Source organism: Sciurus carolinensis, chromosome 17 (assembly GCF_902686445.1).
Source record: "Sciurus carolinensis chromosome 17, mSciCar1.2, whole genome shotgun sequence".
Classification (NCBI taxonomy): Eukaryota; Metazoa; Chordata; class Mammalia; order Rodentia; family Sciuridae; genus Sciurus; species Sciurus carolinensis.
This window is the reverse complement of record NC_062229.1, coordinates 18,800,549-18,812,829: the sequence shown is the minus strand read 5'-3', so window position 1 is coordinate 18,812,829 and position 12,281 is coordinate 18,800,549. Positions and strand designations below refer to the sequence as shown.

The 12,281-nt window shown below is 40.2% G+C and overlaps 1 protein-coding gene and 1 pseudogene across 1 annotated transcript; both read left to right on the top strand.

Moving 5' to 3' along the window:
* The first annotated feature begins 1,707 nt into the window (after positions 1–1,707).
* On the top strand, positions 1,708–6,414 carry LOC124968660 (olfactory receptor 7A10-like; annotated as a pseudogene).
* A 4,850-nt stretch (positions 6,415–11,264) lies between these two features.
* Positions 11,265–12,194, top strand: LOC124968662 (olfactory receptor 7A17-like). Its single transcript, XM_047531333.1, has one exon. It carries the CDS (start codon positions 11,265–11,267, stop codon positions 12,192–12,194), a length of 930 nt encoding a protein of 309 aa, XP_047387289.1.
* Positions 12,195–12,281: the final 87 nt, after the last annotated feature.

Sequence of the window (12,281 nt, the reverse complement as noted above, 5' to 3'; positions counted from 1 at the left end):
TTATTATTTACAAAGATCCTGACTATGAATCTTGCATGTTATCTTAGGTAAAAAGTTCATGGGACACACATTTTTAAAGTATTATTTTCTCTATAGTAACATTGAAAATATAATTTCATAGGTGAATAGAGTTATGCCTGGAACCTTACTGTGGAATGCTTTGCATACTTGTGAGACTTAATATACCTGTGGTTTTTCAGCTATTTCCTGGTGTGTTTCAAAGGGCTGTGCTGGTTTCTCTAAGTGATAGGAGTTCCCCCCGGAACTGTTTTACAATATAGTCTTTTAAAGAGATTATTGGTATTTTTTCTACCACAGACTGTCTATTTTCAGATATATAGAAATACATTAGTTGGGAATGTGTGAAAATTTGTGAATTTTGTAAATTCCAGTCTATGAATTGGTTTTATCTGCACATTACATTTTCAGAAAATGTGACTGATTAATTTAATATTCTTTGAATTCTTGCTTTAAATAAAAATAAAGATAGTCGACGGTCTTGTGCATCCCTAGTTCTATGTCACCATAGATATACATTTCCATCTGCTTTTCACAACTCTGCTATGACTTACTGTTTATTTGTGTTTTCTGCTCAGATGCATTGCTCAGAAAGGCATCCACTGTAGGCATCATTGAAAGGCATTCATGATCATTTCCCTCTTGATCCAAGCATATTTTATCCTTGTTTAACATATTTCAGCATAAACAATTTTGTATGGAGATATCAAATCTTTACCTATTTTCACCATCCTGCTGTTTAGAGGACTTCCTTCATTTTGTCTTATTTGCAGGTGTTTGGCAATTGAGTCTCAAATTCATAACCCATGTTGATATCATTAACTAATTCCTATTTCACATCTTTCCATTGGATGTTTTAGATTTTTCATTTCATTTGTTTCAAACAGTGCATGGCGAATGAATTTATTGAAAAGTGACATGGAACCCTGTCAACAAGTACAGGGGGCATTTTTAATAAAGAATAGCAAAATATTTAAGATCAATATAGTAGAATGTAAGCTGGTGGTCAGCAGAGGCTGGAAAGGGTGGGGAGGAGGCAGGGAGACTGTATAACCACTGTAACCCACAGTCACAGGGGAAGGGGTCCGTGTCCCACCACACAGTGGGAAGTTTTCATTGAAACCATTCCTTATATGGTGTTATGTCCAAAAGTTTATAATCTTTTGATGCAAACATAATATTACATCCAAAGCACTCTACTTATTTTTCTTTTTTTTTTTTTTACTATTTCACGACACATTTAATTCAACATCAAGAGTGTAATACAAAAGACGCAAATTCAACAAAGGATCACATTCCCCCATGCATGCATGACTTGTACTGACATCTATTATTTGACTTCCTCATGACTATTAAAGGTTCTTTCTCAGAAAAAAAAAAAACAAAAATCAAAAAAAAAAACCAACCCAAACAAAGAAACACACAAAAACAATTAAATACATAATCACCTCTTTGACCCAGAGATTCAACAACAATCATGAAGTCCACAGTCTTATTGGCAAAACTGATACACAGTGTCTTCAGGTCATTATACTCAAGGTTAAGTGTGAAGCATTTTCCATTTCTTCATTTTACTGGAATTTTACATGTTCAAGTCTTGACTGATATCTCTGTTTGCAGCTCTCCAACCTGTCTCTAGACAGAGGGTGCCACATACACTTCTGTTTCTCATGCTATTTTCTGCAAACAGAAACATTGCTCAAGTGTCTGCATTTCCTAGAAGGGGAAGTTTTTGGAGATGGCCTCTTCTTCAGAATAATCTGACGGCATCAGGTCTCAGAAGCAAGGACAAAGGGAAGAGAAAAAAGCTGAAACACAAATTTCACCTGGTAAGTTTTACACAATTCATTACAAGCTGCACAGTGTAAGAATGTGGCTTTTTCTTTCTTTCTTGGCTCAAAAAGTCTGAGTATCAGTGTGGAAATGAGCACTTGGGTGTCCCAACCCAGCTTTCACTTAATGGGACTGTCAGGAAGTCTTGTCTGGGGAGTATGATTTGTTTACCTATCAGGCCTAATCTTCCAGGCACTCAGTCCACTTTGGGTTTGTTCCAGTTTGTCTTTAGTCTGGCCCAGTTTTCCCACTTTCCTTTTTAGGAAAAACAAGTCAGTCCCTGGGTCTCCCATTGTTGATCTTGGTGGGCAACCCTGGTCTGATGACTTGCTTGGGGCACTGACTTTGAGAAGGACACTCTTGCCTCTCTTGTTCCTATGTTGCTTCACTCAGTCCAACCATTTTGGGAAGCGGTTCTTCATTGGTCATCTTGAATCCTCTCCAGACTGTGACTGCACAGGAGCTGCCAGTCACAAGGACCAAGGTCATGCTGGTGTCCTCCCACCACAGCCCCAGAGCCTGCCTACATACTAGTTTTTGATTATATGATTTCCATAAAGAATAAGAAAAGTTAGAAATTTCTAACACAGAGAATTGATGAATGTTTAAGGAGAGACAAGTGCTAATGACCCTGATTGGAGCATGTTATATTTCACACACGTGTTCAATGATCACACTAGGCCCTGCTAGTGTACACAGCTATTATGTCTCAGTTAAAAAAATTCAGAGTGAGGCTGAGGTTCAGTCATAGAACACTTGCTTATCATGCAAAAGGTCCCAGGTTCACTTGTGGCCTTGCAAGAAGAACCCAAAACACAGCAAAGCAACACAAAATGAAAAAACAAACCAAAACCACAAAACAAAGTGCAGCAGATACCTTTCTCAAAAGACTGAAATAAATTTTAATCAGTGTGACATATTGCAAAAAATGGAAACAAAATGCATACACTGATTGCTTTAGATGAAAATGATGAATACACAGTAAACTTACTAACTCTGCCACTCTGTTTACCTGTAAGTTCTTAGTTTATGTTTGAACTTTTCTTCCTATTCTGCATTCTGACAAGCTCATGTGTTCTTCATACAAATGCAGGAATAGGCTCCTGTGCACATTGCACATGCCTGTGTTTAGTGCTGTGGTCTGTTCTAGCTTGTCCCTTCTTTCCTTCTCTCTCAAAGATGACTGCAGAGTTCCTTTCAATCAACTAACAGAATGCACTTTAGATATTTCAAAGGATGCAGGGTATTTCACAGTGAGGCTGTGCCACCCATACTTTTGGTGGTCTTTCTTACTTTTGTAAACATCGCTTTACTATTATATCAAGGCTGCCAAAATATTCTGGTATTGTTAGTTTCAAAGTGGTTCTAAATCATGAGTGATATCTGTGTCTCCCAGGGGACATTGAGTAGTGTGCAGAGACTTTTCACATCAAGAGAGCTCAGGGATGCTGCTTAATGTACTACAAGGCACAGGACAGCCGAATCCCAAAGTGTAAGCTGACCAGAATGTTGTAGGTGAGAAGATCGAGAAGCTGGGTGAAAGAACATCTTCAGCTTTCCCATTCATCCCTGTCCCAAGCCTGTCACCAAGACATGGCACCAAGTCCCTTGTCTTCCACCACCTCAGAGAGTTCCTCTTTTCTGTTTGAGAATTCCAATGCCATCAATTCAAGGGCTCCTTAGGGTGTTTTCCAAAGCAGAAGAATATGATGATATCTTGCTGTTTTCTTAACAGCTTGGAGCTAATCTTTGTTCTTATCACCACTGTTTTGATCTCCCTGTTATTGATATCCTCCTATTTTTCCAAAATTATCAGCATTTCAAGTGATGTCACAATTAGTGTTCCTCTACTGACTATTGGGGTGATTTTCTGACTATTGAACAATTTCAAATTGTATTTAGTGATCTGTGCTTATCTTCTTATTCTGAGTTTCTTGTCTTACAACGTAGTAGTTCACTGTAGATTTCATATACAATGTCTAGATATTCTTCTCAAATGTGTTTTGCATTTTTCCACTGAGGTCTTTAAACTGTTTGATTATTAGTAAATGTGTGAGCTAGGAGATCAACTTCATCTTCTCCCAGAGAGATGGCACTTTTATAAGGATGTATTCTACCATCTAATTTTTCCTATCAGTTGGATATCTTACTGTGTGTTATGTGAAATGTCCACCTACACTCGTAGTCTTCATTCCTGATTCATTTCTAAGAGATAACTGAGCATTTATCACCTGCCACAATGTCATAGGAACATTACCTGTATATGTGTGTACACAAAGACTTTGTGAATTTAATTATTTTGGATGTTGATATATATATTTTTATTATTGTCCTGTTGATATTTTAACATGCTGTATACCACTTTTTGGTTCTTTCAGGTTCTTTTGGTGTTCCTTTTTGTTTGGAAATACCACAAAAATAGTATCTCCAGGTCTCCGGGTGTTGGTCAGTGTAGAGTGTCCACAATCAGCCCTGAGTTCCACACTCAGCATGTGCACAAACACACACATTAAATACAACCTCTTATCTACTGTCTCCACTCAACCTGATTTTGTTTTTCTCATATCTGATTCATCATCAACCATGTGACATGATTATTCTTTTTAAAACAGGTTTATTGAGTGGTAATGAATGTTCAAAGGACCACATGTATTTGATGTGCGTAATTCAGTGAGTTCCCACATATGTCAATACATGTGATATACCCTTAGCACAAAAACGTAATGGGCCTGTGATTTGACCCATGCACATGTTCCTTGTCCACCATTGGGACGTAGGAGCTTTTGTGGACAAGCACTCGGCAGTGCCTGCAATTTGGCCAGCACGCTGCATGTGTTCCTCAGTGGTAAGAAAGAATTTCTCATTAAAAGTGTGCAATGGCTTCAGGTACAACCAGCAAAATGAGAAGTTATCCTCCACTTATATATGATGTGTCAAAATACATTCTACTGTCATGTATAATTAATTAGAGCAAATAAAACATATTTAAGAAAGTGTACAATGTGTGAACTGCAGAATAAAGTCTGCAGTTAGACAGAAATTCCTACTCAGTAATGGCATTAGTGATGCCCTAGGATGACCAGAACCAGAAAAAACAAAACAGAACAAAACAGAGGTCACTTTCTTTCTTTTATTATTTTTTTGTTTTTGTTTGGCAAGCCATCCTAATGTTATTTTTACTCTTGGAATAGAGTGTAATGACTTTCATTTAAAAAAAGCACAAGAACCATATTTTATAATATAATTACTCAGTGTAATTCGATATGAAGCAAAATGCTACACTCTTCTCAAGAGTCCACATACGGAAACTGGTTTATGATGGAAAGTATAAATTGTCTCATTTCTGTTGTGTTGGTACTGGGAATTGAATCCAGGGTTGCATTTCCTCTGATCCACACTGCAGGCGTTTTTATTTAGACACAGAGTCACAGGAAGTGACTTAAGGCCTTGCTAAATGACTGAGGCTGGCCTTGAATTTGCAATGCACTACCTCAGCATCCACAGTCAATGGGGTACAGTAACGTGCCATCAGGTCCAACTGAATTTTCCCATTTCAACTAAAGCAGTGGTGACCATATATGTAAAGAGGAGTCATGATATTTTTCTTTTTATTTTGGTAGTCACATCCACCACATGGAACCAGGAAACAGCACAAGAGTTTCAGAGTTTCTTCTGCAGGGATTCTCGGAAGACCCAGAACTGCAGCCCCTCATCTTTGGGCTTTTCCTCTCCATGTACCTGGTCACTGTGCTGGGGAACCTGCTCATCATCCTGGCCACCATCTCAGACTCCCACCTGCACACACCCATGTACATCTTCCTGTCCAACCTGTCCTTTGTGGACATCTGCTTCACCTCCACCACCATCCCAAAGATGTTGGTGAACATCCAGACACAGAGGAAGACCATTACCTACACAAGCTGCATCACGCAGATGTGCTTTTTCTTTATTTTTGTAGAGTTGGACAATTTCCTCCTGGCTGTGATGGCCTATGACAGGTTTCTAGCCATCTGCCACCCCCTGCATTACATGGTCATCATGAATCCCTGGATCTGTGGTTTGCTGGTTCTTGTGTGCTGGATCATGAGTGTCCTGCATGCCCTGCTACAAAGCTTAATGATGTTGCAACTGTTCTTCTGCTGAAACTTGGAAATCCCACACTTTTTCTGTGAACGTAACCAGGTGGTCCAACTTGCCTTTTCTGACACCCTCCTTAATGACATGGTGATGTATTTTGCATCTGTGTTGCTGGGAGGTGGTCCCCTTGTCGGCATCCTTTACTCCTACTGCAAGATAGTGTCCTCCATCCGTGCAATCTCATCAGCTCAGGGCAGGTACAAAGCCTTCTCCACCTGTGCTTCTCACCTGTCCATTGTCTCCTTATTTTATGGCACAGGACTTGGTGTGTACATTAGTTCTTCTGCAACCCACAACTCACACTCCAGTGCCACAGCCTCGGTGATGTACACTGTGGTCACCCCCATGCTGATCCCCTTCATCTACAGTCTGAGGAATAAGGATGTAAAGAGGGCCCTGAGAAGGCTCTTTGGTGGGCAACTGTAGCAGGTTCAGAAGCCCATGCCCCTGACTGCAGGCAGCAAGCCTCAGAGCCAGAGTTGGGATTCTAAGGAGATTGGGCATGTGAAGCTTCTTCCTCCTATTGATTTCCTGCAGATTCACTCCTCTGATCTCAACCTCTCTCTACCATTAACAACCCACTTCATTCTGTCTCATGCTTTCTATGATGCTCAGTAGTTTTTTACTTTGAATTTATAAAATCTTTATAATGTTGAACCAAAAAACCTTTGATAATTCCCTTTCATGTCATGGGTCAGAAAGGATGTCTCAGGAATCATTTCTTCCCTCTTGAAATACATCATATCAATGAATGTTTCTTTGTTTTTACTGAAAAACATATTCCTGAGTTTGGCTATGTGTATGCAGAAGCAGGGCACTGGGCCCTGAAGTGGATTTTGTAGTTTGTAGTAGAGGGAAATGTGTCACTGATGTGCTTCTCCTTTGCTGTATCATTTCTGTGTATGTCTATACTTTAACTGCTCCTCTTGATAACTTGGACTTTAGTATAATGGTGTTGGTTGTTGTAGGTTACTGGGGTCACATATTAAAAATTTAGGCCAAGATATTCAAAAGTTCTGTGGATTAGGATTGAGCTAATTGAGATATCCTTGATAGATCATTATTCTACCTACTACAAGTTCTTTTTAGCAGTGATACTTGTAGTGTTTCGAGAGCCCTTGTATGCAATTATTGACTGGACACAGTGGAGCACACCTTCAAACCAAGAGCTTGGAGGCTGAAGCTGGAGGATGGTCATTGTGAAGCCAGCCTTGCAAGTTAGGGAGACCCAAGCAAACAAATAAATAAATAGGGCATTTAGCTCAGGGGTGGGCCACATCTGAGGTCAATCTGCAGTATGATGAAATGATAATAACAATAACTCAGCAACAATAATACACAGAAATAATTACAATCTTTAGAGTGAGTGACCACACTTCCTTTCAAAAAAATACACAAAAATAATAATATAAAGAGAATTTTGGCAGGAGAAGACCTAAAACTACCTATACCAGACTTTCACAGAACTTCACAGTCTTGCTCCTCAGAGAGAGGTCCACAGATCAGGACCTCCAGTAACAGGACCACCTTTGTCAAGGAAGAATGCAGAGGTCCTGCAACCACAGTAGACCTATGGTCTCAGCATTTGCATCACAACTTGCATCCGTGATGAATCTTCTGCATATTGAAGTTTGTGTAGAACTGGTTTTGATGAACTCTTCACTTTTGACATTTGGAAGCAGGGATATTATTTGTGTTGGGAGCTGTCGTGGATGATGTAGATGTTTAGTACCAGCATTGAGACTTCATCATATATTTCCAGTGGAAAATATCTCAAGCTGAAAATATCAGGCTCAGATCTTAGGAACTGGAAATATTATACCAGAATTCAAATGAGAGTCTTTTCTCTTAAGTTAATAGCATTGGTCAGCCCAGTTTCTGTAGAGGATGGAGTTCATAATAGTATCAATACATAAGACAGACTTCATAGAAGAGACTTCCATAAAAATGAAGATGCCCATTACCTATCACATATGTCAATACATGTGATATACCCTTAGCACAAAAATGTAGTAGACCTGTGATTTGCTCCATGTATATTTTCTTTCTCCAGTGACAGGATGTAGGAGCTTCTGTTATTGAGACCTGGATAGTGCCAGGAATGTGGCCAGCACTCTGTTTTGCTCCTCAATGGTAAGAGGTCATTTCTCATTAACAGTGCACAATGCATGAGTTCTGGAAAACAAGCATAGAGTTAGAGAGAAAGTCATACTCATACTAAGTAATGGCATTAGGGATGCTGTAGAATGACCAGACCCAGAGACAAAATAGAAATCAGTTGAATGTGCCCCATGAAATAAATCTTCCTCTAAGTACTGCTTTCATAGTGTTCCAGAGATTTTGATATGATGTGTCTTTGTTCTCGTTTACTTCTAAGAATTTTTTTATTTCCCTCCTGATGTCTTCTGTTATCCATTCATCGTAAAATAGTGTATTACTTAATCTCCAGGTGTTGGAGAACTTTCTGTTTTTTGTTCTGTCATTTATTTCTAATTTCAATCCATTATGATCTCATAGAGTACAAGGTAGTATCTCTATCTTCTTGTGTTTGCTAAGAGTAGCTTTGTGGCATAAAACATGGTCTATTTTAGAGAAGGATTCATGTGCTGCTGAGAAGAAAGTGTATTCATTCTTTGTTGGATGGTATATTCTATATATGTCGGTTAAGTCTAAATTGTTGATTGTGTTATTGAGATCTATGTTTTCCTTATTCAATTTTTGTTTGGAAGATCTATCCAATGGTGAGAGAGGTGTATTAAAACCGCCTAGTATTATTGTGTTGTGGTCTATTTGATTTCTGGAATTAAGAAGGATTTGTTTGACGTACATGGATGAGCCAATGTTTGGGGCATAGATATTTATGATTGTTATGTCTTGCTGATTTATGCTTCCCTTAAGCAGTATGTAATGTCCTTCTTTATCCCTTCTGACTAGTTTTGGCTTGAAGTCCACATTATCTGAAATGAGGATGGATACTCCAGCTTTTTTGCTGAGTCCATGTGCATGGTATATTTTTCCCATCCTTTAACCTTTAGTCTATGTGTATCTCTTTCTATGAGATGAGTCTCTTGCAGGCAGAATATTGTTGGATTTTTCTTTTTAATCCAATCTGCCAGTCTATGTCTTGATTGATGAGTTCAGGGCCATTAACATTCAGGTTTATTATTGTGATATGATTTGTATTCCCAGTCATTTGACTCATTTTTGTTTTTTGACATGATTTGGTTTCTCCTTTATTTGGCTATTCCTTTAGACTAGTTCTTCCTGTTGCTGATTTGCATCGTTGTTTTTCATCTCTTCCTCATGGAATAGTTTGCTGAGAATGTTCTGTAATGCCAGTTTTCTTTATGTAAATTATTTAGCTTTTGTTTATCATGGAAGGATCTTATTTTGTCGTCAAATCTGAAAATAAGTTTTGCTGGGTATAAGATTCTTGGTTGGCATCCGTTTTCTTTCAGGGCTTGGTAAATGTTGTTCCAGGTCCTTCTAGCTTTTAGGGTCTGGTTTGAAAAATCTGCAGATATTCTTATTGGTTTCTCCCTGAATGTGATTTGATTCCTTTGACTTGCAGCCTTTAAAATTCTGTCTTTATTTTGTATGTTAGGTATTTTCATAATACGGTGCCTTGGTGTGGGTCTGTTGTAATTTTGTGTATTTGGAGTCCTATAAGCCTTTTGTACTTGGTTTTCCATTTCATTCTTCATATTTGGGAAATTTTCTGATATTATTTCATTGAATAGATTGTTCATTCCTTTGATTTGTTTCTCTAAGCCTTCCTCAACCCCAATAATTCTTAAATTTAGCCTTTTCATGATATCCCATAATTCTGTTCATGATTTCTTACCACCTTCTCTGTTTGGTCAACTTTGTTTTCAAGATTAAATAGTTTTTCTTCAATGTCTGAGATTCTGTCTTCCAGGTGTTCTATACTATTGGTTATGCTTTCTATGGAGTTTTTAACTTGGTTTATTGTTTCCTTCATTTCAAGGATTTCTGTTTGTTGTTTTTTCAGTATCTCTAACTCTTTATTGAAATGATCTTTTGCTTCCTGTAATTGCTCTTTTAACTGTTGATTGGTGCGATCATTTAATGCCTGCATTTGCTCTTTCATCTCCTCCTTCAATGCCTGCATTTGCTCTTTCATCTCCTCGTTTGCTTCCCTGATTGCTTTAATTATGTACATTGTTAACTCTCTTTCTGACATTTTTTCTGCTGTGCTGTCATTGGGTTTTATTGATATAGTATCTAGGTTTTTTTGGGACATTTTTTCCCCTTGTTTTCTCATGTTGGTCAGATGTCAGTGAGACTCTGAGATATTGCAGATTTTCACTATTGGCTTATAGTGTCCCTGAAGATTTCCAGTTTATCACCTCCCCACCTTCAGTAGCCTGAAGTCTTGGAGGAACTTGATAATGCAGTGCTTCCAAAGAAAGCTGCCCCTAGCCTGCTACTGGTTCCAGGGCTTGGAGCTGTTTCTGTGCAGAAAGGCTCTCACTGGGCGGTCTGCACTGAGAAGCTGGCCGTGAAAGGAGCCTGCCGCCAGGAGGGAGCCGGGCTGCTTGGGAAAGTCCCTCGCTGCCCTGTCCTGGCCCCTGAAGCTGCCTGTGGGCCGGAGCTCGCCGCTGGCTCCGGGACTTGGAGCTGGTTCTGTGCAGAAAGGCTCTCACTGGGGGGCCTGCTCCGAGAAGCTGGCCGTGTGGGAGGAGCCCACCACCAGAGAGAGCAAGGCTACTTGAGGAAGACTCTAGCTGCCCTGTACTGCTCTGATAAGCCGCCCCTATCCGGGCCTGCTGCCCAGGCCGAGCTTCACCCGGTGGGGGAGACTCACCCCGTGGCTCTGTTTTAGTCTGAGTCTCTCAATGCCTCCCCTTCTTGCATCCTGGGTTCTGGAGCGACAGGTGATGCAGTCACCCTATAGTCTGCCATCTTGGATTGCCACCAAAATCAGTTTCTTTACTGGAAAATATAAATTGACCCATTTCAGTTTTTTTGTTTTTGTGATTTTGGTACTGGGATTTGAACACTGGGATACTTTACCACTGAACCACAATGCAGTCCTTTTTAGGGTGAGACAAGGTCTTTCTAAGTTGCTTAGGGCCTCACTAAATTGTTGAGGCTAGCCTTGAACTTGAAATCCATCATCCTCATCCTGGATGATTGCAGGTATGTACCACTGCATCTGGATGAATTGTCCCATTTCAATCAAATCAGTGGTGTCCATATGTGTGAAGAGAAGTCATGTTATTTATTAATTTTTTGGGAGTAATATCCACCACATGGAACAAGGAAATAAAACAGAAGTTTCAGAGTTTCTTCTACTGGGATTTTCAGAGGACCCAGAACTACAGCCCCTCATCTTTGGGCTTTTCCTCTCCACGTACCTGGTCACTGTGCTTGGGAACCTGCTCATCATCCTGGCCACCATCTCAGACTCCCACCTGCACAAGCCCATGTACTTCTTCCTCTCCAACCTGTCCTTTGTGGACACCTGCTTCACCTCTACGAGCATCCCAAAGATGCTGCTGAACATACAGACAAAGAGCAAAGCCATTACCTACACAGGCTGCATCACCCAGATGTGCTTCTTCATGGTTTTTATAGAGTTGGACAACTTCCTCCTGACTGTCATGGCCTACGACAGATATGTGGCCATCTGTCACCCTCTGCACTACACTGCCATCATGAATTCTCAGCTCTGTGGTTTGCTGGTTCTAGTGTCCTGGATTCTGAGTCTCCTGCATGCCTTGTTAGAAAGCTTAATGGTCTTGCAACTGTCCTTCTGCACAAACCTAGAAATCCCCCACTTTTTCTGTGAACTCAACCAGGTGGGCCAACTTGCCTGTTCTGACACCTTCCTTAATGACATGGTGATGTATATTGCATCTGTGTTGCTGGCAGGTGGCTCCATCGCTGGCATTCTTTACTCCTACTCCAAGATAGTGTCCTCCATCTGTAAAATCTCATCAACTCAGGGCAAATACAAAGCTTTCTCCACCTGTGCATCTCACCTCTCTGTGGTCTCCTTATTTTATTGCACAGGACTTGGTGTGTACCTCAGTTCTGGTGCAACCCACAGCTCACACTCCAGTGCCACAGCCTCTGTGATGTACACTGTGGTCACCCCCATGCTGATCCCCTTCATCTACAGTCTGAGGAATAAGGATGTAAAGAGAGCCCTGAGAAGGCTCTTTGGAGGGCAACTGTAGAAGGTTCAGAAGCCCATGCCTCTGACTGCAGGTAGCAAGCCTCAGAGCCAGAGTTGGAATTTCTGATGAGATTGGGCATGTGAAGCT